Raw genomic sequence first — 27,208 nt, forward strand, 5'->3', positions numbered from 1 at the left:
CGGGGTCACAAACAGTTGGACACAACTTAGCAACTGAACAACACACCTTTAGTTAGCAGGGTTTTGGCTTATCTTTTTTTCTTCTCTACATTTTCATATATTCTATCATAAACCTGAAATAACTGTGTAATTAAAAAAAAAAAAAACGTCATGGGGAAAAGGAAACCAAGAAAGTAACACTGACCTCTGTGAAGACACCAAAGACCAAAGAAAATATCTTTTAAAAAAGAAACACTATTCAGAATCTTAGCAAAACAGAACAAATCTGAATCCAAAGGCGATTAACAGACAGCAGAGATAAAACGCTCTTCTCTTTAACAAAAAGGAACTGAGAAGCACAAAGCATTCCATGGAAGATTTACCTTCATGGAAAAACCTTTGCACAGCCCTAAAACAAATATATCAAAGTTCAGCAGGAACCAGGCGTGTGGGGCAGGCATTAAAGACCATCACAGATGCATGTCAATAGTCAACAGGAGCCCAGAGGCACAAGCGCTCATCCAACCACCTACATTTGGAACGTGTTCGAATTTAAATTCTACCAAATACCCACAATCTACTTGTTCCCAGTCCATAATGATCAAGACTCTTGGTCCTTTCTCACAGGGACCATTCAATGGTACCACCCTCCCATTCCCAAATGGAAAAGCAAGAACAAGCAGACAAACCCCGGTGGAGACAAAGTGACAAATGTGACAAGCTTTTGGTTCCAGGGCAGAAGTCCCAAGAAATCAGTAGGCTCATCGATAGCTATAGTCCCTCCCTCCTTTCCTCTTTTTGCACACAATTCCCATCTCAGAATGTGGCCAAGGGCTACCACATCTTTCACCCCTACCTGGGTTCAGGTATCAATGGCTTCACAGTTTGAGCTCTTCCACAAATACGGAGCAGACAGGAAGGAGGACTCTCCCAGGAGACACATTCCATTGCCCCAGAGGAGGAGGAAGAAAGGACCTCACGGGAAAGTCACACCCAAGTGTCCTTCCTGACCTTTGGAGAAGATTCCCACTGTGCCTCTCTCAACCACATCAGCTCACTGATGTTAGAGTTCGGACCTTCAAAACACATTGAACGAGTTTCGGCCTGAATCGCTTCCTTCCCCGGAACAGCTCAGCTGAAGGGGCGCAGGAGCAAAGCCTGCTTCTGTTCCGGGAAGCACACGACCGAACCCGCCCATGCTGGCCAGCACCACAGTGACCATCTGCGCGAGAAGGAGGTCCTGGTAAGGAACACGGAACTAACGAGCCTCCACCAACCGGAAGAGCTCGGGAAAGGCCAACAGGAGACGCCCCGTGTCTGACCGCTGCCCAGGATCCTTCTCGCTGGCACCCATTTTGGCTGAGCAACGCGTGTGCTACCAGAAAGGACCCCGAGTCAGAGTGACTGGTCAGAGAAAACCTGGAAACCAGCCCCGTCACCACCAAAGCCGAGGCCGTGAGCCCCGCGGTGGAGCAGCTCTACTGGGTCCCCGAACCCTCATGCTCTCTACTGCGGTGCCCCTGCCCAGTAAGGTCTCCAGCACGTGCGTCTCTCTGGACAATTCCCCGAGTGTTAGACGAGAGCCCGCTCTCAGGCCCTGCAAGAGGTCTCCCTTCCTGCAACGTTTCCTTTAACGCCACCTACCAAGGCTTTGTCTACCACTTGTTCATCCACACGCTCTACCAGGAGGCAGAATGCAGAGTCAGCAAGAGCAGGTGCTGCCTGGGTCCACCCTCTGGTGCTCACCAGCTATGTGACGTTGGCCAAGTTGCTTACCCTCTCTGTGCGTCTGTCTCATCTGTAAATCAGAGATCATGATAGAAACCGCCTCCCAGCGCTGTTGGAAGCATTAAATAGTAACAGTCATTGACATGGTTCAGGCGGTAAAGAATCCACCTACAGTGTGGGAGACCCGGCTTCAATCCCTGGGTCAGGAAGATCCTCTGGAGAAGGGAATGGCAGCCCACCCCAGTACTCTCGCCTGGAGAATCCCATGGACAGAGGAATCTGGCGGGCTACAGTCTACGGGATCAGAGAGTCAGACACAACTGAGCAACTACCACTTCCAGCACTTTTCCAAAGCTGTTGTAAGCATTAAATAATAACAGAGACAAAGTTGCGAACAATCCCAGGCACGTGGTAAAGGTCAACTGTCATTGTTGTTCAGTCACCCAGTTCTGTCCAATTTTTTGTGACTCTATGGACTGCAGCACACCAGCTCTCCCTGTCACTCACCATCTCCCGAAGTTTGCCCAAGTTCATGACCATTGCATCAGTGATACCATCCAGCCACCTATCTCATCCTCTGACTCCTTCTGCCCTCAATCTTGCCCAGCATCAGGGGCTTTTCCAATGAGTCAACTGTCATCACATACATATTAAAAAAAAAAAAAAAAAACTTCATGTACCACAGAAGCCCCTCGCTCCTTCTTGAAATTAATAATAATAATAATAATTGGGATTCCCTGCAACGTTGGTGTAAGAGTAAAACGGTTTAAAAAAAAAAATCCCGGGAAGCACTCTCGTAATTTACATAAACATATTCATTCAGTTTGACTTGCAGGATTTATTGACCACTTACTAAAAGCCTCACAACACCCTCAGACCCACCATGAAGAAAAGAAACCTGCCCAGGTGTGGAGCTGGGAACCCAGGATCCACAGGCTCAACTGTCTCACTCCAGCTGCCCCTACAGATGTGGCCTGGTGTCTTGTTTAACGTGGACTCCTAGTGCCTGGCCCATGGGAGGCCCTCAGAGATAGCTGGTGAAATCATGAACCCAATTACACCATTTCTACAAACATCAGGTGCAAGGATGCCCATCAGAAATGTTTCTAACTACTACTGCTCGAAATTAAAACATAATCTAAATTCCAGAAATATGAGAACAGTTAAAAGATGTTACTGTCCATTCAAGGGCAGTAAATCTGAAGAACTGAATTCTAATAATATTCAACAAAATTTAGAAACAGGCATGATAAGATAGTAAGTGAAAAAAAAGGAGGATGCAAAACCCTTGCTTATATTAAAATTCTCATCTTTTTTTAAGGAAAAAATACATTAAAATCTAGTAGAGGGGCTATATATCAAATTAATGAAAATTGATATCTAGTGGTTTCTAAAAATGGTTTAGTGAAAGGTTTACCAGAAAAGTAAAAGAATCTGGGCTCTGAAAACAAACTCTGGTTAAAGCCCTCACCCTCTCACCCAGGGGACTGGTAATAAGATGCGTCAGTCACAGAAAATGGCAACTTCACCCAAAAGAACAGTTTTCTAGGGGACACCACCTTAGCCAAGAAACCTGTGCTAGAAGCTCTGAGAGTCGGAAATGCCAACATCATGTGACTCCAGATACCAAGGCCAATGCCAGAAACGCATAATCTGAGGCAACATCATAAGAAAAGGTCAGACAGACATAACCTGGAGGACATAATATAAAACCGAGGTTAAACATAAAATTAATGTAACCCAGTAATCCCTCTCCTATATGTACACCGAGGGAAATAAACACACACGTCCGTATAAAAACCTGGACACAAATGTTCACAGAAAAATATACATAAACATTTCACAGGTCCATCAACCAAAGAATGGATAAACAGAACACAGTATTATCGATTCGAAGGAACACTGTTCATTCAAAACAAGGCATGAAGTATTGATACATGTCACTACAGGGATGAACCTTGAAACACGTGCTAAGTGGAAGAAATAAGGCAGAACATGAGACACAGGGGACGTTTCCATTTGCACACAATGTCCAGAACGGGCAAGTCTACCAAGACAGAATGCAGGTCAGGGGTTGCCAGGGGCTGGAGGGAGGAAGGGTGGGGGTCTGTGGGAAGGTTGGCATGGAGTGCTTCCTTTTGGGGCAGTGAAAATGCATTAAAGTTGATTATGGTGGGGACTTCCCTGGTGGTCCAGGGGTTAAGAATCTGCCTTCCAACGCAGGGGACACAGGTTTGATCCCTGGTTGGGGAACTAAGATCCCACATGTTGTCAGGCAACTAAGCCCCACGTGGCAACGACTGGGCCCAAGCAACACAACAAAGAGCTTATGCAGCTGAGATAAATAAAAATTCACTAATCAATTAAATAAAATCGACTGTGGTGAGGTTACAGAACGCCACGAAAATATTATTAAAATAAAAATACACTGAGCTGTATGTATCTGTTAAACAGGCAACCCCATGCTCTGGGGATTATATCAATAAAGCTTTCTGAAGGAATGTGGTTCTTTAAGGAACCTGTGTCCTGTGTGTGCTGGCCATCTGAACCACAGAGATCTCTTGCTCTTTCCTGATTCACGATGGATCTCGAGGTCGAGACTGCCCCTTCCAGAGGAAGGGCAGGCCTTCGGGGCCCCAGCACCAAGCCGGCCCCCGCCCCCCCCCCACGGCGCGGCGCGCGGGCTCACCTCGTCCGGGCTGGACGCCTGGTACGCGCGGCAGGCGTCCTCATACTGCTTCTCGGCCTCGGCCTGGTCGGTGGCGCCGTTGGACTCATACACGGGGGTGACGTTGTGGCAGAGCGCGATGGCCTTGACCGCCTCGTGCACGCGGCTGCTCATGGTCCGCCGCAGCTTGGTGGTCGGCGCGGGGCCCTTCTGAGCCGGCGGGTCCTGGGGCTGCGGAGGAGGAGGAAAGCAGTGAGGCGGCCCAGTCTAGGGTATGTGGGCGCTTCTACCGGGGAATGCTGGGTGGTGTCGGGGCTCCGCTACACTGCCAGCGATGCTGGTGTTTCAGACCAGGGCTCCGGACCTCAGCACTGCTGACATCTGGGGCTTCCCTGGGGGGCTCAGTGGTAAAGAATCTGCCTGCCAATACAGGAGACGCAAGTTCGATCCGTGGGTCAGGAAGATCCCCTGGAGAAAGAAATGTCAACCCACTCCAGTATTCTTGCCCGGGGAATCCCATGGAGGGAGGAGCCTGGTGGGCTACAGTCCACGGGGCCGCAAAAGAGCTGGACACGACTGAGCGCCTAAGCAGCAGCTGCTGACACTTCTGAAGGATGACTTTCTAATGGGGGAGAGGGGGCCGTACTGTGCGTGGCAGACGCTTAGCAGCTTCTCTGTCTCCATCTTCTAGACTCCAGAAACAACCCAGGTGTCACAGGAGAACAAAACTGTCTTCAGAGGTTACCAAATGCCCCACAGAGACCAACATCCTCCCAGTTTAGAGCCACCGTTTCAACTGTACATTCCTCTCAGTGCAATTAAAATGGAAGACAGCCTCAGTGGGGCCCTAGGGGCGCCGAGCATCCCAGGGCAGGTCAGGGAGGCCGTCAGCAACCACACACTGCAAGGAGGCACCCAGAAGTCCACGCAGCGTTGATTTTCAAGGGTTAACTGAAATGTGCTCAGCTCTGCCTTCCGCACCGACCAAGGACCCTAACTCTTGTCCAAGAGGCGGCTGCCTGGTTCACACAGCCCTCATCCACCTCTTCACTATACCTTTCAGCACATGGCTTGTCCTCCTAATGGGTTCAATCTTGGGGAAAAGGTTTTGAGCAACATGGTAAAAAGAACGTAGGTGAGAAACCTGAGTCTGATTCCTGGGGAGATGTCAAGAGCTGGGTGACCTCAAGCAAGGCCCATCTGCCCTCTGGGCCTCGGTTTTGTGCCAATGAGAGGAGAGGCCTAGGGAATGGTTTTCAACCCACATGCAGAGGAGAGGAACCGCAAGAAACCCACTCCACAGCATCAAACGTGGAGGACAAGCAGCCCCATCCCCACCTGTGCACCGTCGGGTACCATGAAGGCTCTGCTTTGAAGAATGGGTTCTACTGCTTTGCTGTGTCCTGTGTGGAGTTGCTCTATTGCCTTAAAATATAATTTTAAAAATTAAGGCCACTAGAAAGAGTACACTTGTCAGGAGTCTATGAGTCACTGATCAGTAAAACTCAGATAGCCTCCCATGCCCACCTGATCAGCCTCTCTCTCCAACCTCCTTATCCTGCCTCAGGGCCTTTGCACTTGCGGTGCCCACTGCCTAGAACACCGTTTCCCACATCTTTGCAGAATTAGTTCATTCCACCTCATCATTCAGGCCCCAAATTCAACGTCACCTCCCCAAAGATGCCTTCCCCTGATCCCCTAATTGGCTCTGCCTCATGTGCCTGCCCCACTGGGAACCACGCTTCCATGGTGCCATGTGTGTTATTGTCTTCACTGACTAAAACTGCATTGTTTACCTGATCATTCTCCTGTCAGATGGTGACAACAGATACCTTGTCTACTGAATTTTAGTACCAAGGGCAGGAGATAACTTGCTCAGATATTTGTTGAACAAATGAACAACTTAATTTTCCTGAGATAACAGTGAGAAGTCCTCATCTGACACGAACCTCCCCCCCATTTTTAAGAAGAAATAAATATCAAACTGACCAACGTTGGTTCCAGATTTTAAGTCACAGTTTAGGACCAAAGACCTATCATAGCCTCCCTACCTCCACAACTGAGTCTTGGAAGCGAGAGGTGTTTGTGAGTTACTGAATACTACGTTCCATTAAAAATATATTGTATCCAACAGAGGAGAAGCGATCTGATCTTTTAGAATGAATGTTTTATACCCATGAACACATGGTTGCCCAAAATAGAGAACAGATGGGTTATGAGAAACAAGAAAAGACTTTCATTTAATTTTTTAATACTATTTTTAGCAGTGGCATCAGACTCCTCAGGTAATTAGACAATTACTAAATTATTCTGGTCACGCAGGCACACACACTGCTCTAGCTTCCTGCTCTGTTAACCTCTGGTGTCAAAAGGACACGGGTTTCACTTCCAGGCCAAAGGGCGCTGCATGGTAACAATAATTAGAGTAATATATCAGAACTACAGTTTAAATGAATCATTATTTGCCAAGTGCTTTTAATTATAAAGAATTTAACTCTAAAATTATAACGAGGACTGAAGATTTACAGAAAGGTCCCCTCTCGTAGTGAGGCTAAATCAAGAATTTTTTTTTCCCCCCAAAAGTTCTGTAATTTATGTTCTGGCCGTAGACGTGTGTCTTCATTTTTTTGCCCACATTCCTCAGCACCTGGACCAAATTATTATTTACCATTAGGAGCAATAACAAGACCTTTGACAAAGTAATTGCTCTGGCTGGCAAGTTTTAGCAACAGTGGGTTTGAAGGGAAGGCTGAATTAAGGGCATCTTTCACAAACCTTTGGGTTTTAGAAGCAATCTGATTATGTCTACAGGAGTCAGATACTTCCACTAATATTTTAAATGTGGGCTAACACAGAGCCCTGGGGCTTTGCATTCCAGGTGAAACCACTCCAGAGCAAGGCAAAAAGAGAAACAAAGCCCAGATTTTTGCAAAGACCCCACTCAGATCAGGGAACTACTTGACAATAAACTAGAAGATGACGATGACTGAATCAGACCAGCATCACTGATTTGCTGCCTCCAAGTTCATTTGTCTCTCTCTGAAATTGATACTCATCCCCCTTTACTACTAAGATCGTTTTGGCCTGTCTCAGGTCAGATTTGGAGAGGGAAATGGCAACCCACTCCTGTGTTCTTGCCTAGAGAATTTCATGGATAGAGAAGCCTGGCAGGCCATGGTCCATGGGATCACAGAGAATAGGACATGACTGAGGCGACTAAACACACACACACACACCACTAAGGTGTTTCAGGGAAGACAGGTCTGGTTTAATCTGCAAATGAAAGGCTCATCCACGTACCAAACGGTGATCCCCACATACCAGGAAGGCGCTGGTCATTACGAGGGGCTCAGCCAGTGTTCGCACTGGGTCCAGTCGTTAGGCATCCTCACGTTGCCCATATGGAAAAGTTTCACATTGTACAGTGTTTATCTCCAGCCTCCTCCCCATAGGCCCTTTAACCTACACACATTTCTTCTTACTTAAAAAATACCAGGGGAAAATAAAAACAGATGTGGTATCCACAGAGGCAGGTTATGGCCCTTTCTGCCCTAGGGGGGAAACCACCGGTCCTCTTGAGGAGGGAGGACACGCTAGGCCCTGGTGAGGTCAGAAGTCAGGTGAAGAATCAAGCTCTCCGCACACAAAGGCCCCTACCTCGGGCCCGGGGTGGGTGTCCCACACCATGGGGTGTCTCGGTCATTCCACGCCACCCCAACAAACAAATGAGACTTGGAGACTCCATGGAAACAAAGAGGCCTCCATTTCTCGTTAATAATCCACGGCAAGGGTATTTCCTGATGAGAACCCCAGCCTATATTTCAGGAAAGAGTAATACAAAAATTAAATGCTCAGTCACCATGAATATCCACCTTCTCTTATCCATCTTCTTTCCAAACGCAGGGAAAACACTACCACTTATGAACATTCATAAGATCAGCAGACACCATGAATGGGTTGCAACTGCCTAGAAGTACACTACTGAAGAGGATTCCCTGCTTCAACAGGTCTGCCGCACTCCCCAAATAAAGCTCAGAGCCGAAAACTCATCAACCTCAAAGGGCCACTCTTCTAGAGGCAGGCTCAGAGATGCAACTTCCAAATGAGTCAACTGACTTACAGGCTAAGTGACTGAATGAACACAGCATTTACTATGTCATAGCCGGGCTTCCCAGTGGCCCAGACTGTAAAGAATGTGACTGCAATGTGGGAAACCAGGTTCGATCCCTGGGTCAGGAAGATCCCCTGGAGAATGGAATGGCTACCCACTGCAGCATTCTTCTGGAGAATTCCATGGACAGAGGAGCCTGGTGGGCTACAGTCCACGGGGTCACAAAGAGTCAGACACGACTAAGCAACTAACACTTACTATATAATAGTACACACCTTTCTGTACAACTAAGGCAACAAACTTCAATTTGTTGAAACTGAACCACATACAACACAGGGGTTCTCAACTTGGGAGATTCTGCCCTCCCCCTTGGGCAGTGTCTGGGGATACGTGGGGCTGTCACAGAGGCGAGGGGGGTGCGCTACACGCATCTAGATGGTGGAGGGCACGGATGCTGCTAGACATCCTATGATGCACAGGCTGGCCGCCACAACAGAGACTGATCCCGCCCGTGACGTCGTCACGGCGAGGCTGGGAACCAGACACGCAGCCATTGCTGCCACAAAGCCAGGGTCAGGACGGTGAGACCGACCTGTGCAAGTGCTGAGCCAGAGCCTGTCGATTCAAGATCTGAATTTTTGCCTTCGTTTTCAGTTTTTTATTTTTTGGAGTTCTTTAATACTGCATTACAATATGATTTGACTTAATGACTGTGTTTTTTGCCATCTCAATAAATTTTCCTTCCTAGGTGCGTTCCTCCTCTACCCCATATGGCCCAGTGATAAAACCATTCAAAAGGATCATAATTATGACATGTGTGAAAAAAAAGAGAGAAGATGGACAATGTTATTCTAACAGTGGGTCTTAATCAGAAATGCTTCTCTGAATAACCAGGAAAGATTTTAAGAAATATAAATATATATAAATATAAATACATATATATATATATATATATATATATATATATATATATATATATATTTATGCCCGGGTCCCGGTCACTTAAAGAATACAGTAGGGCCCATGAATATATACATACTTTTCAATTCTACACATAATTTTGATCCTCAACTCTAGTTTAAAAGAATTATAAAAATACAATGACTTCTTGTTGGAAAGAAAAGAGAGCCAGAGCCAGAGAAGCGAAGTGCGCCTCTCACGGACACACAAAGGCAGGCAGACGGCTTAGCGTGCGATGCGGCCAGCTGTTACCAGTTATCTCTGCTGATGTGAATACAGGTGATTTCGGTGTTTTTTCTTTGTACCGATCCATATTTTTTTTTCCTGTAGCCCAAAAAAATGTATCCTAAGAAAGGATTAGAATTTTTTTAATGACTAAAAAACAAAATAAGCTTTGTGTCCCAGAGAAAAACTCACAAGTAAAAATTCTTCCCCGAGAAAACATAACCTTCTCGATGCTTCCTATGGATGCAGAAAGCAAGAGACACACTACTTGGAACACAGCACCTACTGATAACCGAATGCATCCTGTGCATACGTCTTGTGCACAAAGTGAATCACAAACTCACACATTCACGAACATATTCATTGAAAAGAAAAGGCAAAAACTGCTCAGTAAATTCCAACTCTAACAAATCCTAAAACAGTATCAGAGACAAACTATTAAGTGAAAAATCACAGTTCACAGATCAAAATGTGTAATAATGTGAACTATGTTAAAAAAACAAACAAAAAAAGAATGTACCCATATAAAACAGCCTAGAAGAACACTCAAAGGCACTGGTCTTGGTTTTCTCTGACAAAGGACACCACATGGTTCCCAATTCCCATAGTCATTATTTTTCTCAGACACATATATCAATAAAAGTTAAATATACTTCCACTTGCCGGGATGAGTAAAATAAAATAGATGATTCCATATTCCAGGCAATATATAGACTACTCATCTCAAATATTTTGAACATGCTGAGAAAAAAAATTAAGTACCTTCTCCACATGTGTATTCAAGTTGTATACATACTGTATTGTGCATTAAGAAACAAAAAGTTATAAAATGACGTGATAAAAAGAAGAGGGCATATTTCACAGAATTAGCTAAAAGTTCAAAATAACATATACTCAGGATCATAGATTCAAAATTATAATTATTTAAAATTACAGATTCAAATTGTCGTATCTGTTTGCCATAAAGGAGCATGAAGTGCTGACATGTGCTGCAACCTGGAAAAACCTTGGAGATGTTACGCCAAGTGAAATAAGCCAGGTGCAAAAGGTATTGATTGGTTCCAGGCATCTGAGATGTCCACAACAGGCAAACCGACAGAGAAAAAAGGAGATGGGTGGTTGTCAGGAGCTGGGGAACGGTGGGAGTCTAAGAGACAGGGTTGGTCCCTTTTTGGAGTAGTGAAAACAGACTGAAATTAGATAGCACTGGTGATTGCAGAATATTGAGGATATACTAATAAACCCTGACCTGTACACTTAAGAGGATAAATGTTATGGTTTGTGAACCATCTCTCAATTTTTTAAAGGTGTCAGTAAGTAAATCAGTAAGCCAGAGGAAAAATCATCACATCTCCCTAGCCTGTCACGGGTTTCCCTCATAATGTGTTGGCCATTTCTTTGTGGTTTGCTCGGGCCTGTATTAATCATCTGGAGTTTCCCTGCAGGAATCTTGTAAAACCACCTGCCTTCTTTATGAGGTTAATTTAGTTAAATAACATCCCTAAAACCAGTCACCTAGACACTCATAAAACACAGTCTGTATTCCAGTGTTTCGAAAATAAACAATCACAGAATTCTGACTCCTTCTGCAGGACACTTCAAGGACTGTACCTGACAAATGTCCATCTGATAAATCGAGTGAGAGTCCCAGGGTCAATCTTCATGCTCCTAGTAAGGTTTAAATTTCGCTTTAATTTTGAAGATGAAAATGAAGTGTGAGTGAACTCTCAAATCTTTCCTTCCTACACCTCCATGGGTCACCTTGCACCCTCTGTTTTGGAGTTTACAGATCTAGGACAGTGATATTCTGAAAAATAATGGCGGACCTTAGATTCAAGGTGGGCTTCCCAGGTGGCGTGGTGATAAAGAATCCCCCTGCCAATGCAGAAGAAGCAGGATCGATCCCTGGGTCAGGAAGATCCCCTGGAGAAGGAAATGCAACCCACTCCAGTATTCTTGCCTGGGAAATCCTATGGACCGAGGAGCCTGGTGGGCTACAATCCATGGGGGTCACAAAAGAATCAGACATGGCTTAGCAACTAAACAACAATTAGATTCAAAGTAGCTGTAGTACCTCCGCTGTACTTTGGAATCAGCTGGTTCACCTGTTAAAATTTTAAGTCCAGCTGCCACTCACTCCTGGAGATTCTGACTCGGTCCCTGGCCATCTCACACAGGAGTTCCAAACGCTGTATTCAGGAGACACTGTTATAAACATCCTATTATTAAACTCTAAAGGGCAGATGGATGACTAGAGGCTCAGGAGAATCCCACTTGGGGGGGGGGGGGGCAGGTATGGTCTAAGATTGGATTGTGGGGATGATTCCATAACTCTGTAAATTTACTTGAAGAAAGCATTAAACAGTATACTTAACATCGCTAAATGTTATGGTATGTATGTTATACTTCAATAAAGCTGTTTAAAAAAACAAAACACAGGAAAGGCTTCATACTTGTCGTCACAAAAGGATCCGTGTGTTTACTGCAGGCTTTTCCCTATCCAGAGAGAAGGGGGCAGACGGCCTCCCTGGGGGCGGGGTGTGTCCACACCAGCCCCGGCCTCTCCCCATCACACCCGTTCTTTTAAACTGAAGGCCAGGATGGGCAAGTCAATTTACAAGCCTCTGCTAAGGAAGGGCGATGAGGGGTCATGGTAAAATATGTTGTTTTCTGACTTTCAGCACTTAAGAGGCTTATCTGTGCTCCCCCCAAAATGGGCCACAAAGCTGAACTAGACAAATATCCTGAGAAAGGTGGCTTCTGTCAACACCACAAGCTCTTAAAAACACCACCAGAAGGGGCAGGGCTGTGTCTCCCCCCAGGGCAGGTACTGCAGCATGAAACTGTCTGATATGACCGTCGGCAGGCCAGCACCGCTGACACGGGGCTCCGAGGGAGGCGGGACCCGGAGGGGCTGACAAGCCTGACGATCCACACGGTGATCCCTGCTGGGGAGTCTGGAGGGCACTGGGGGCCGGTTCAGAGGGAAGACTACTCCAAGACACAGAAGTGAAGTGGCTCACCCTGCCTGGAAAGCTGCAGGCCATGGTGTGTTGGGGTGAGTGGGAGGAGAGGCTGAACCACGGAAGAGGGTGGGGAGGGGATGCAGGCCACGCTGGATGCCGCAGACCCTGCTGCCAGGACCAGGGTGGGGAGGAAGGAAGCAGGGAATCTTGCAGAGGGTCTCTGCAAACAGCCAGGCAAGGGAGAGTGCAGCTTCTGCCTAGTGAGTGAGGGGATGACAACCAAAGCCAAGCGGACGGTCTGGGGGCCGGGCCTGCGACTGCAGGCAGGCAGCCACGGGGAAGGAAGCAGGGGCATTTCCCAAACCCCTGGACGGAGCTCACAGGCCAAAGGGGCATGGTGCTTACAAAGACGAGAACGACATCACACAACCACGTGGGGGATGCAGGGAGAAGGATGGGATGTGGGCACACTGCCCTCCTGACGCCTGAGCGGGGATGCCAAGGATTCCAGGCTAAAGCTCCAGGTCGGGTCGATGCAGACCTGGGAGCCACCAGCTCTGACAGGGCGGCAGAAGCTGGCCAAGAGGGGAGCCCCCTAGAGACTAACACACGGAGCCCAGTAGAGACCACGACACGACAGAGGGAAGACGAGTCAGGCGAGGGGGCAAGGAACTGGGGTGGGCTGCGGCTTCTCCCCTCAGCCCAACCACGTCCTTGTGATTTTCTAACAGTCTGAAAGTCCATCTTTGAGAAAGGTCCACGGATACACTTGGAGTGAAGCCACAATGCCCACACCAGCAGCAGAGAATGGCAGGTGCTTCGTGGCTGGCTGTAGGAAGTGACTCGACATGGATCGAATGAGCTGTTCTTCACTTAAAATCCACCCTCGCTTCCAGCTCTGTTCCCTGCCCTGCCATGTTCAGGAGACACCCTGGAAACCCAGGTGTGCCCCCCAGGAAATGTCCCGGAAAATTAAATGTTGACTCTAATCGTGCCACTAAGCATTGAGAGAGTCCATCTCTAATCCTTACACAAAAACACACTTTTAACTGGCCTTCTGACTACAGAATCACTATCTACTTGGATACATTAAAGCAAAAAATGGTTTCTTTATTATCTTGTCCTCAAACCAGTGTCATAACCCCATAGCTGGTCTAACGCAATCTATGTTAGCTCTGGGTGTGTTTTCAGAATTACCAAGGGAACTGCTTCTTTATCATCTTCCCTTTAACACAGAGAAGTGCAGGTTCTCCTGGCATCTGAATGAGTCAGAATCTCTAAGGTATCAGGCCCATGTCAAAGTCTTTTGTTTTGCTTTTATTCTACTTGTTTTTTAAAACATCACTAGGAATTCTGATGAGCAGCCAAGGTGGACATCCACTGGTCTAACATTTAGGACACTTACAAGTAATATCTTTCTCCAAAAAAAAAAAAAAAAAAGACTGGTTTTGGAAAATCTTGTAGCGGGGGAAAAAAACAGGAGCAGATAAATTGATAGTCATTTCTGATCATTTCTTCCACTAGACTGCTGAGTTGAAAAGAGATGACAAACTAAAGCTCATCAGTTACACCATAATTATGTCACAAGCAGTCCATTACTGATTGCTTTTGCTCATAACTGGGGAAAAGGAAAAAGCAAACGTGTATAAACTTGAAGGAGAAGCATTAGGTTCTCAGAGCTTTTTCTGGTGCTGCTGCTGCTGCTGCTAAGTTGCTTCAGTCGTGCCTGACTCTGTGGGACCCCATAGACGGCAGCCCACCAGGCTCCCCCGTCCCTGGGATTCTCCAGGCAAGAACACTGGAGTGGGTTGCCATTTCCTTCTCCAATGCAGGAAAGTGAAAAGTCAAAGCGAAGTCGCTCAGTTGTGTCCTACTCTTAGCGACCCCATGGACTGCAGCCCACCAGGCTCCTCCACCAACGGGATTTTCCAGGCAAGAGTACTGGAGTGGGTGCCATTGCCTTCTCCGTTTCTGGTACTAGTTATTGGCAAATAATTTTCTTCCATGTCTCCCCTATCATCCATTAGTAGTAGTTCAGTAGATCAACCCTTGGGATGAGGAAGTGGGAAAAAAACCTCAACCACAGGTTTAATCAAAATACGAAGAATCAGTGATTGCCAGGGGCCTGGAAGGAAAGGTGGGGTGGGGGAAAGCGAGGAGTGACTGCTCATGGGTACAGGAGTTCTTTTTCAGGTGATGAAGACAGAACAGATTGTGGCGAGGGTCACACAACTCTGAGTATTCCAAACAACCCACTGAGTTGTACACATTTAACGGATGAATCATATGAATTCTTCCCAATACAGATGTTAGTAAATATTTTTAAAACTCACTTTGGGTATCGAAACAGAAGGCTTTACCTGGGTGTAAATACTAAAAATGTGGCTTTGAACTTCATCCATTGAGTCGAGGCCATAGGCTACCGTGCCGAGATGGAGCCGTTTGAAAACCATCTCATTCTGGGTAAGAGTTCCTGAAACACAAAACAGGGAGTAAGTGTGCCTACATCCTGGAGCTCTTATTAACAGTGACTAAAGCTTTTTCGTTTTTTTTTTTTTTGAGACTTTACTCTATGTCACACCCTGGTTTTGGCACTGCTCCTCTTGGAGTAGACATCTGTGATAGTCTGTCAGCCTGGAATCCGAGAACTTCATCTAAAAACAGAACCTTAAGGTTCCAGGGGGAATGACCATCCTTGGTCCCTGGGACGGTCTAGAGAAAATGCCAATCAGGGTGCCTGACTCATTCCATTGGCCAAGAAGGCGGGACATGATATACACGAGGCCAATCAGATTCTATCATGAAGGAATCAAAACCTTGAGCAGGCAGACGCACAGACAACAGATGAGTAGAGTCAAGAGACCATCCTGATACTGACACAGCCAGAACTTGCCCGCTTCTTCTCCTTCCTGAAATCTACTTTTGCTCTGACTTCCCGGATCTTTGCGACAGATCCCCTTCTATCCCATGTTCACTAGATGGTAGAGATGAAGGTTAAACCCAGGTCTCCTCACTTGCTCTCAACCACTACAACAACCTTATAACTTGACAGGTGTTAAACTGTAAAGCGGCATTTTGAGATGTGGTTTCGAGGTCAGGACTTGAAGCCAGTCTGTCTGAGTTCAAAGCCTACTTCTGCCACTATGTGCTTCTGACAAGTCACATAACCACAAAGTCACTTAGTAACTCCAAACTCACAACATCAGGGAAGGATTAAGTGACTATATATGGACACCCAGAACAGTGCTTTTCCACACGATTAGCACTAAGGCTTTGCTGCTATCATCATCATGTCCACCAAGGAGTCTATCTTCATCCAAAGATGAAGAGGATAAAAGAACTGCAACACTCATCTCTAAAACCTCCAGAAAGACACTCCAAGCATCTTCTTTGACTTTGACTTCTGCAAGGGTCCTGGACACTCACCAGTCTTGTCTGTGAGTAGGTAGGAAATCCTCCCCAGCTGCTCCGGAATCGTGCTGGAGCGAACCACGGTCCCAGGGATTTTCGAGTCCCTGCGAATGACCCAGCTGTACACGATCTTGCCCATGTCCAGGTTCACACGCAGGCTGACAGAAAACCAGAGCACACAGGTTAACAGGATACACACAAACAGCTGGCTGTTCTCTCAACACCGATTCTAAATCACACATCGTGGGCGCCGTAACAGTCGGCACAAATGAGACCCCACCTGTTCCAGGTCACCCCTTTATAACGGACCAGCTCCTTCTCAAAACCACAAAAGCATGACCTTCGAATAAACAGAGATGTGTAGACGCCGCGGCAGCAGCTCGCTGGCAGCGCACCTGATGGGAATGATGTTGGAGAACAAGAGAAGGAAGCGGATGATCTGCAGGTACCAACGCCCGGCGAAGTGCTGGAGGGCGACCATGACCAGCGACACCACCACCAGGGCTCCGAAGAGGATCTTCGTGAGGCAGTTCACCTCCAAGTCGAACAGGCCGATCTGCGGGACGGCACAAGGGCGGAAGCGCGCGATGAGCCGGCGCAGCCACAGCCGGCCCGGGGTCTGAGAGCGGCCCGCGGACAGACACACGCTATGAGCCGCACGGGAGCCCGCCCGGGGTCTGAGGGCGGCACGCGGACGGACACGTGATGAGCCGGCGCAGCCACAGCTCACCTGGGTCTGAGAGCGGCCCGCGGACGGACACATGATGAGCAGGTGCAGCCACAACCGGCCCAGCCACAGCCAGCCCGGGGTCTGAGGGCGGCACGCAGAAGAACACATGAGCAGGGGCAGCCACAGCCGGCCCAGCCACAGCCAGCCGGGGGTCTGCGGGCGGCCCGCGGACGGACACGTGATGAGCCGGTGCAGCCACAGCCCGCCGGGGGTCTGAGGGCGGCCCGCGGACGGACACGTGATGAGCTGGCGCGGCCACAGCTCACCCGGGGGGCTGGGCCTCCCCGGGAACCTGGGCCTCCCCGGGAACCTGCACCCTGGGTGAGACAGCGGGCTCTGCAGAGCCCCACATCTCTGGGAGAGAATACTGGGCTCCACGGGCTAACCGACATCCCAGGGACCTCAAGGAATCTCATTTTGATTTTTTCTTAACAATTAAAGATTTAGCTTGGAAACACATAAGCGGGTTACTGCTGCCTTCAGGGGTGCTGTGCACTGCATGGCCTCAACCATGCCCCCAGCGACCTGTGAAATGAGCCAGTTCTACACCACGCACTGGTTCCCTATTGCCTGGAGATTCAGGGCAAACACCACCAGTGGCATCTGATTTTTAGGTGCTGCGTTAATGAACATTATTACTTTAATGACTATCTATCTTAAAGCATGTTTTAAAAAAAATGGAACCAGCCCATGAAACCCATCACTTTGCACAAACATGGTCCCAGATAAGGCTAAAACCTCAAATAAGTGGCATTTATAGTTGTAATATAGTTGGATATATGTAATAAACTTGTACATATGTAATATAGTTGGATAAATGTAATAGAGTACAAAATGAAGCAGGGCAAAGGCTAACAGATTTTTGCCAAGGGAACACACTGGTCATAGCAAACACCCTCTTCCAACAACACAAGAGAAGACTCCACATGGACATCACCAGGTGGTCAATAAAGAAATCAGACTGATTATATTCTTTGCAGCCAAAGATGGAGAAGCTCTATACAGTCAGCAAAAACAAGACCGGGAGCTGACTGTGGCTCAGATCATGAACTCCTTATTGCCAAATTCAGACTTAAATTGAAGAAAGTAGGAAAAATCAGTAGACCATTCAGGTATGACCTAAATCAAATCCCTTACGATTATACAGTGGAAGTGACATAGAGATTCAAGGGATTAGATCTGATAGAGTGCCTGAAGAACTATGGACAGAGGTTCGTGACATTATACAGGAAGCAGGAATCAAGACCATCCCCAAGAAAAATAAATGTAAAAAGGCAAAATGGTTGTCTGAGGAGGTCTTACAAATAGCTGTGAAAAGAAGGGAAGTGAAAGTCAAGGGAGAAAAGGAAAGATATACCCAGAATTCCAAAGAATAGCCAAGAGAGATAAGAAAGTCTTCCTCGGTGATCAATGCAAAGAAATAGAGGAAAACAAAAGAATGGGAAAGACTAGAGATCTCTTCAAGAAAATTAGAGATACCAAGGGAACATTTCATACAAAGATGGGCTCAATAAAGGACAAAAATGGTATGGACCTAACAGAAGCATTAGATATTAAGAAGACGTGGCAAGAATACACAGAAGAACTGTACAAAAAAGATTTTCATGACCCAGATAATCACGATGGTGTGATCACTCACCTAGAGCCAGACATCCTAGAATGTGAAGTCAAGTGGGCCTTACGAAGCATCAGTATGAACAAAGCTAGTGGAGGTTATGGAATTCCAGTTGAGCTTTTTCAAATCCTGAAAGATGATGCTGTGAAAGTGCTACACTCAACATGCCAGCAAATTTGGAAAACTCAGCAGTGGCCACAGGACTGGGAAAGGTCAGTTTTCATTTTAATCCCAAAGAAAGGCAGTGCCAAAGAATGCTCGAACTACCGCAGAATTGCATTCATCTCACACACTAGCAAAGTAATGCTCAAAATTCTCCAAGCCAGGCTTCAACAGTACGTGAACCATGAACTTCCAGATGTTCAAGCTGCATTTAGGAAGGGCAGAGGAACCAGAAATCAAATTGCCAACATTTGTTGGATCACAGAAAAAGTAAGAGAGTTACAGAAAGACATCTACTTCTGCTTTATTGACCACACCAAAGCCTTTGACTATGTGGATCACAACACACTGTTAAGAATTCTCAAAGAGATGGAAATACCAGACCACCTTACCTGCCTCCTGAGAAATCTGTATGCAGGTCAAGAAGCAACAGTTAGAACCAGACATGGAACAGCAGACTGGTTCCAAATTGGGAAAGGAGTAAGTCAAGGCTGTATATTGTCACCCTGATTATTTAACTTATATGCAGAGTACATCATGCAAAATGCCAAGCTGGATTAAGCACAAGCTGGAATCAAGATTGCTGGGAGAAATATCAATAACCTCAGATACGCAGATGACACCACCCTTATGGCCGAAGCAAAGAGGAACTAAAGAGCCTCTTGATGAAAGTGAAAGAGGAGAGTGAAAAGGCTGGCTTAAAACTCAACATTCAAAAAATTAAGATTATGGCATCTGGTCCCATCACTTCATGACAAATAGATGAGGAAACAGTGGAAACAGTGACAGACTTAATTTTTTTGGACTCCAAAATCACTGCAGATGGTGACTGCAGCCATGAGATTAAAAGATACTTGCTCCTTGGAAGAAAAGCTATGACCAACCTAGAGCATATTTAAAAGCAGAGATACTACTTTGCTGACAAAGGTCCATCTAGTCAAGGCTATGGTTTTTCCAGGAGTCATGTATGGATGTGAGAGTTGGACGATAAAAAAGCTGACTACTGAAGAATTGATGCTTTTGAATTGTGGTGTTGGAGAAGTCTCTTCAGAGTCCCTTGGACTGCAAGGAAATCAAACCAGTCCATCCTAAAGGAAATCAGTACTGAATAGTAATTAGAAGAACTGTTCCTAAATATGAAGCTCCAATACTTTGACCACCTGATGTGAAGAACTGACTCATTTGAAAAGACCCTAAGATTGAAGGCAGGAGGAGAAGGGGACGACAGAGGATGAAATGGTTGGATGGCATCACTGACTTGATGGACATGAGTTTGAGTAAGCTCCAGGAGTTGGTGATGGACAGGGAGGCCTGGCGTGCTGCAGTCCATGGGGTTGCAAAGAGTCGGACAGGACTGAGTGACTGAACTGAACTGATAGTTGTAATGATGGTGGTCATGGGGACTGTAATGGTGGGATGAAGTGACTGATATTTGTTCATGGTACTGAAATCATTCTGCAATATTCTGACTCTAAGAAACTGGAGGAGGGGTGGGGCTGGGAGTGAGGGCCCTCGTGTATTCGAGCAGTAACAGGGCCATTAGGTGGACCCCAGAACTGACCCCGCGGACCGTGCCAAAGCAAGCAGCTCCGTGTGGGTTTGAATCCAGGTCTGCGCAGCTTCGCTAGAGCGCGGTGCTTCTCAGGCCACTTCTCTTGGGAAGAGGCTGCAGCCGTGTGCTGACAGGCTGCTCTATTACTACATGTGGCAAACAGCAAGGACTCAACTGTGGTTGTTTAGTCGCTAAATCATGTCTGACTCTGTGTGACTCCATGGACTGCAGCCCCACCAGGCTCCTCTGTCCATGGGATTTCCCAGGCAAGAACACTAGAGTAGGTTGCCATGCCCTCCTCCGGGGGATCTTCCCGACCCAGGGAGTGAATCAGTCTCCGGCACTGGCAGGTGAATTCTTTCCCGCTGAGCCACCTGGGGAGCCCCTCGGGACTCAATACTTCATTTTGAACCTTAAAATGTTATGTGTTCACACACAGGCGTTCCTTGTTTACCTGCAGAGAGCTCTGCAGGTGCCGTGTGTTTTTACAGATTGAAGGTGTGTGGCAACCCTGTGTTGCCAGATGACTGTTAGTATTTTCTAGCAACAAAGTATTTTTATTGTATGTACATTTCTTGACACAATGCTTTTACTGCACACTTTAAAGAATAGTGTAAACATAACTTATAGGCACTGGGAAACCAAAATATTCATGTGACTTGCTTTGTAGTGCTATGCCCTTGACGTGGTGGTCTGGAACCCAACCACAGTATCTTCAAACACGAATTTGAATATGTGTTTATGTATGGTGTGTGCATAAATACATATATGGGCTTCCCAGGTGGTGACGGGGTAAAGAATCTGCCTGGCAGTACAGGAGACTAAGAGACGCAAGTTCAATCCCTGGACTGGGAAGATCCCCTGGAGGAGGGCATGGCAACCCACTCCAGCATTTTCGCCTGGAGAATCCCATGGACAGAGGAGCCTGGCGGGCTACAGTCCATGGGGTGGCGAAGAGTCAGACACGACTGAGGTGACTTAGCACAGCATACACACACACACACACGCAGTAAGTTTATACAAGTGAAGTCACACTTTTAGGGGTTCCTGTGTCTTGCTCGTCATCCCACCAACACCAATCATCAAACCACATCAGTCAGAAAGTTCTGGCATGAAAACACATCCTACGGCCGTGTACACACCTTACTTCGAGGATTCGAGGTGTTCATGACACTCCGGAGTTCTCTCCCCGTGTAAAGAACAACACCCACGACGGTACCTAGGACGAAGAAAACACAAGGCAGAGAAGTGTAAGTCCCGACAGGCAGGCTTTCAGAGGGTCTGCCGCGCTCCAGCCTCCGCAGTTCAAGAAAGTCCCTGACTTATATCAGGGCCAACCAACGTCCTGCCCACACAGACGGGAAGAGGAAAGCTCCCAGCCGCATGTGCCCATTCACATTTAAATTCAGTGAACAAAAAAAGTGAAACACAGCCCCCATCTTCATTAGCCTCAACAGCCACAGCAGGCCAGTGGCGGCCACCAGGTCAGTGAAGACACGGCGTCCCCGCTACTGCTGAACGCGCCACTGCTCAGGGCTTCCCCGCCGTCCAGCGAAGAATCCGCCTGGCAATGCAAGGGACAGCAGCTCGACCCCAGGGCTGGGAAGACCCACACGCCGCAGGGCACCTAAGCCCGCGCCCCACCTCCTGAGCCCACGCTCGAGCACCTGCTGGCCTTACCAGCTAAGCCGGGTCCACAGAGCCCACGCGGGCAACAAGAAGCACACTCTGCAACCAGAGAGCCCCGGTGCAGCCACGAAGGTCCAGTGCGCGAAAAATAAATATACATTAATGTAAAAAAAAAATGCATCACTGGGCACTGCTGGCCTGCGGGCCCGGCCACCTCGGAGAACAGGAGAGGTGGAGGGGAGGGGGCCTGTGCTTTATGCCACTGGCCTCAGAGGCTTCCAGAGGTGCCTGCAACTTCACAAGCTACCCTTGAAACCTATGAACACGCTCCTCTTATCAGAGCACGTTCCTCCCACGGGCTGTGATTCCGCTCAGAGTCGGGGTGCAGCCAGAACCTTTGGCAGACATCTGGATGGCAGCTCTTTCCTGAGAGCCCCCGTACCCCTTCCTTCCATCCCTGTGTCATCATTTGTTTTTTAAAAAGACATCAATTATAAAAAATTTCTAAAAGAAAACCCAAAAGCCCATTAACATCAGAAAAGATGCTTACCCTACTCAAAAACCAAAGAAACTGGGAAATTCTTATTCCCATCCTCGTAATAAAAATTCAGAAGCATGGGAACAGCAGCGTGAGCCAAGAGGTGGGGACGTGGACTGGCACACACGCTGCTGGCCAGGGCGTCTGCTGGAACAGCCTACCTGGGGCGGGAAACTGGCATTACCTGTCAGAAACGCACCTCTGTCTCCCCTTTTCAGGATGCGCCAGGGAAATGCTCCGCACAGCGGGGCAGGTGCAGAGTCAAGGGCAGCAGCACCGCAGTCGGCACGGGGCTGGTGGGCGCCCCGACGGACCCAGGAGAGAAACCGACGGGAGGGGCTGGGAGGGGCCAGTGAGCGCCGGCGACCAGGGACGCGGGCTCAGAGTGGAGGACATCTAAGCTGGAACCCGAAACAGGAGAAGGGGCAGCCCCGCCAAGCACTCAGGAAGACCCCAGGACACAAACAGCCTGGCCCCGATAAAGGAGTCCGTGAGCCCCTCCCCCCGGCCCCTCGGCTCTTGGCACAGCGCCGGCAGGGGGCGCACCCCAACCTCCCGGAGAGTCAGAGTCGCCAAAGGAGCGCAGCCCCGATGGAGTGCCGGCCGAGTCTCTCGGCAGACACCCCAGGCGAGACACCCAGGGCCCCCTGAGTCGATGCACAGTCTTCTGCACAGTGCAGTTCCCTTCCAGGGAGGCGCTCGGCAGGCGGAGGGCTGGGGAGACAGCCTGCCCGCTCCCAGGCAGACGGCAGGCCCCAGCGAGTGCAGGCAGACCCCCGCAGACGGGGGGAGCTGAGCTTGGGCCACGCAGGGGTGGCCGTGCGCCCACGACTCTCACCGCAGGGCAGACATGGGTTGGTCTCAACCCCCAGCGCCCAGGGTTCTAGCAAGTCCTAATAACAGGGGCCGCCGAGGACAGCGTCCCCATCTAGTACTGGCCAATCCTGGTGCCTTCAAAGGCTGCTGGAGATGCCCTCTCCCCCACACCCCGCTGTGCCCAGGACCGAAACTGTCTCCGGGAGAAGCAGACCCCAGCCTCAGCCACCCCGCCAGAGCACGCCAGCGCCAGTCCACAGAGCCGCGCTCATCTGGTCTGCCCAGGGCTCGAAAGCTTTGTTTAACTTCCGGCTGTGCGGGGTCTTCACTGTCGCGGGTGGGCTTTCTCAAGCTGCAGCAAGTGAGTAGGGGGCGGTGTGGCTACTAAGTTGTGGTGCACAGGCTTAGTTGTCCCACGGGACACGGAACCTTCTCAGACCAGGAACTGAACCCACATTCCCTGCATTTGCAGGTGGATTCTTAACCGCTGGACTACCACGGAAGTCCCTAAAGGTTCTGAAGTAGTTGCCAACTTTTAAATACAGGAGCTTTCATATTAACTATATATATGTATATACATAAGTAGAGATTTCTGGCTTCTTCTGGAAAACTGGAAGATCTGAGGCCACTGGGTCTGCAGTCCTCACTGCATCTCCAGCGGGTGCTAAGCTCAGCCACCCCGTTTGGCCAGGCTCCCGCTTTCTGCTCATCATGGTCCCCACTCAGCCCTTAAGACCCCCTGCCCTGTGCCCCTCCGCTCCCCCAGACCACAACCCCACTTCTGAGGCTACATTCCCGGCGGCTCCCCTCACTCGGCCCCGCCCTCAGCCGCCTGCCCACTGTGGTGTCCACTCCATCCTGCCCGCCAGGGTCTCCAACCAGCCAGGTGTTTCCCCCAGCCCCTGAGACCCTCCACTGCAGTGTGCTGCCAGGGACTTCTGACCCCGTCTGAGATGAGAGAGAGGGTGAGCCCCAGAAAGGGAGGATTCGACACATTTACAGCAACCAGACGCTGCTCTGACACGAGTCTGTGATTCCGGGACGAGCCCTGAGGAACAGGGAACAGACCAGTGGGCATTATCAGACCCGCGTGGTGTAACCTGCATGCTGGTCACAGTTCAGCCCCAGCAGGGCCGCCGACTGACGCGCTGCACTCTGGGGGTGTCCCTTTCCACGGAGTCTGAGAAGAACCGGGATCCGCAACGCCCAGGCTCCGCTTCTACCAAGCCCCACCAGCCTCCCCTGCCTATCATCACCCCAGTGACTCCTCAGCCTAGCAGCCCAGTTACCATGGCAACTGTATCCTCTGCAGACTGATGCCAGCCAGTGCAGCTGGACCCTTAGCACTGCCTGGCAAGCTTTTTTATTCTTTAAATATCCAACTGATAATGGTGCAGTGACCAAGACACGGGAATTAGATTCTGAAGGGAACACAGAAGTGAAATCTCAAATAATCAAGATTTCTCTCGAGGGCTGCTTCTGGAGTTGAGCACCAGAAGGAGGGAATGGCTTGCATTTAACTCCGTGTTTACATTAGAACCAGAGTGTGGTCAGACATCCACCCGGGGAGAAGCCAAGGCCCGCTAAAGCAACGGTCACCGCCCAGCTCCTCAGACCCACTGCAAAGCAGACGTCCACTGCAGGGTGTGGCAGGCACTGCTTCTGGATTGGGGGTCACGGCTCTCTCTCGTCCCACCTCACCAAACACAAGGAATTCCCACAAGTGGGGAAACGCGTGTTTTAACGTCACAGCGCATTTCTGAGGACTGCGTGAAATCTTTCTTCCATCTTCAAGGTCTCACTGCGCCTTCCCTTCTCCTCCTCCCAGGAGATGACCTCTCCAAGGCTGTGCGACCTTAGGCAAGGCGCCTGACCTCTCTGAGACTCAGTTCTTTATTCCACCAAGTGTCCTCACTTAATGTTGTGCGATCAAAACAAGAGAATGGAAGATAAAACACTCTGTACACAACAGGGCCTGACAAATAAGCCTTCTCAGTGCCAATCTCTGAAATTAAGGCTGAGGAGCTGCGCCCATCTCTGCCCACGGGTCCTGAGTCTGTGGATGGCAGCCCGGGCAGAGGCTGTGCAGGTCCCGCTCCTTGTCAGAGAGCATCCTGACCACACCTGCAGTACCGAAGAGCCACAGAGCGGCAGCAGGCAGAGGCAACGGCTGGGCGCGGGAGTGGCGCGGGCAGCGGACGTCTCCCACAGTAAAGACAGAAAGTTGCCAGTAGTGGAATTACATGTTAATAACAGTATATACTATTACATATTGGGTTGGCCAAAAAGTTTGTTTGGGTTCTTCATAAGATGTTACAGAAAAACCCAAACAAACTCTTTGGCCAACCCAATAACATATATAATATAGTGATAACAGGGGAACAGAGTTCTGCTTCTGGGGCAAAACGCCTGGGCTCAAGTCATGCTGTGTGACCTTGGGCAAGTTACTTAGCCTCACCGACCCTCAGTTTCCCTGTCTGCAGCACCGGGGCGAAGCCAGCACCTGCCCGCAGGGTACGGCTGGGAGGGTTAGGAGAACCACATGACACACAGCAGGTGCCGACAGACGGGCGGTCCCACCGCCATCACTCCAGCTGCCCCAGGCACGCTCAGCCCCTGGAGCCCTTCCGCTCAGCTGCACCCCAGTGTCCCAACCTCTTCTTCCCGCTCCTCAACAGGTCGTCCTGCAAACTCTGTTCTGGGGTCCAGACGACCAGACAATTTCTACATCACCTTGGAGTCTCCAACACCAGGGCACCATCAGGACCAGCTGAGGGGCCCTCAGAGATGCAAGAGCCCGGACATCCAGGCTGACCCACTTTCTGGTTCAGATTAGGATGTCAATCTCACGTGGCAATTAGGGGCTATTCCCAGCGCGGACGCTGTGGCTGAGTCCACAGGCCAGGGCGGACTCCTCTCAGACGCCACCAAGCACCGGGGGCCAATTAGATGGCCATTGCACTCCCCGGGGGTGCAGGAGCCAGTGGAAAACGCCATTTGACTGACAGCTCATTTTCCCCACTGACAGATGATTATTCTCATTATACCGAAGGATTTGCTTTCCTCTTCAAATTGCTAACACATTCCTCCGTGAGGGCACATACCTGACGCGGTGACTGTGCCAGCCCAGAGTGCGTTCTCTATGCTCAGGCTCTCGCTGATCGGGGGGTCACTGTCCTCCTGCAAAAGAGCAGACGGACACAGGCTGACCCACCCAGGTCCGCACAGAGCCCGCTGCCGTCTCCAGCCTGCTCTTTGCACAAGAGGAAGAGAGGATGACCCCCGAATTTGGAAGCCAACAGCCCCGCTGGGAGACAAGGATCATAAACCCTTATCCTTGGTGCTTCCGCCCCACAGAAATACTTGAAAACAGTGGTTCGTGATTTAAGAAATGCAGGCTTCCAGCACTGGAGAAACATTTCACAAGTTGGGAATGATAATGGAGAGGGAAATCCATCAGAAACAGCCCTTTGATGGCCTGTCTGAGGGCTTCTAGAACAAGCGCAGGAACAATTCATTATGGGTTCCACAAACCTATCATCTCAGATGCCTAAAATAATTCAAATCCAAATTTAATTTCTATTCTGAAAGGTTGGGATATGGTTTAAAAGTTATAACCATGGTGGACAGGACTTGGAGGACACTCATTGGAAAAGACCCTGATGCTGGGAAAGATTGAAGGCCGGAGGAGGAGGGGACGATAGAGGATAAGATGGCTGGATAGCATCACCGACTCAATGGACATGAGTTTGAGCGAATTCCGGGAGATGGTGACAGACAGGGAAGTCTGGCGTGCTGCAGCCTATGGCGTCCCAAAGAGTCAGAAATGACTGAGTGATGAACAATAGCAACGAATGGGCTCACGTGAAAAAGACAGAGTAACATTAATTACAAGAACACTTGGCTCTAAGTAGTCAGGTGACAAAAGCTGTCGGGAGGCTGAAGAAATTTCCAGTTGTGTCGCTTTTACTGAGAAGCAGTTTTCAAGGTGGAGTCTTCTGATGGGGACATCACCTCCACGTCACACAGAGCTACCCCCCGACAAAGCCCTGCCGGCACTGGGAAGCGGGCCCGAACCCCGGTCATGCGCCCCCCAGACAGGACCCTGCACCCCTCGA

General features: G+C 49.0%; 1 protein-coding gene across 5 annotated transcripts in view; it reads right to left on the bottom strand.

Moving 5' to 3' along the window:
* The window catches only part of ATP9A (ATPase phospholipid transporting 9A (putative)), a 124,083-nt gene that overhangs the window by 41,807 nt on the left and 55,068 nt on the right, over positions 1-27,208 (bottom strand). For 4 of the 5 annotated variants that reach the window (XR_011489670.1, XM_020888914.2, XM_070472762.1 and 1 more), the window contains exons 9-14: positions 26,195-26,270; positions 21,250-21,326; positions 16,444-16,604; positions 16,064-16,206; positions 14,998-15,110; positions 4,397-4,606 (exon numbers count right to left, since the gene is read on the bottom strand). Coding sequence is in view for 4 of the 5 variants with exons in the window: in XM_020888914.2 (XP_020744573.2) it covers positions 4,397-4,606; positions 14,998-15,110; positions 16,064-16,206; positions 16,444-16,604; positions 21,250-21,326; positions 26,195-26,270 (780 nt within the window). In the remaining variant the exon portion in view is untranslated. The remainder of the gene's footprint in view (positions 1-4,396; positions 4,607-14,997; positions 15,111-16,063; positions 16,207-16,443; positions 16,605-21,249; positions 21,327-26,194; positions 26,271-27,208) is intronic. The other variant, XM_070472763.1, reaches the window with a different exon arrangement.

This window comes from Odocoileus virginianus, chromosome 9 (assembly GCF_023699985.2).
Source record: "Odocoileus virginianus isolate 20LAN1187 ecotype Illinois chromosome 9, Ovbor_1.2, whole genome shotgun sequence".
NCBI classification, from domain to species: Eukaryota; Metazoa; Chordata; class Mammalia; order Artiodactyla; family Cervidae; genus Odocoileus; species Odocoileus virginianus.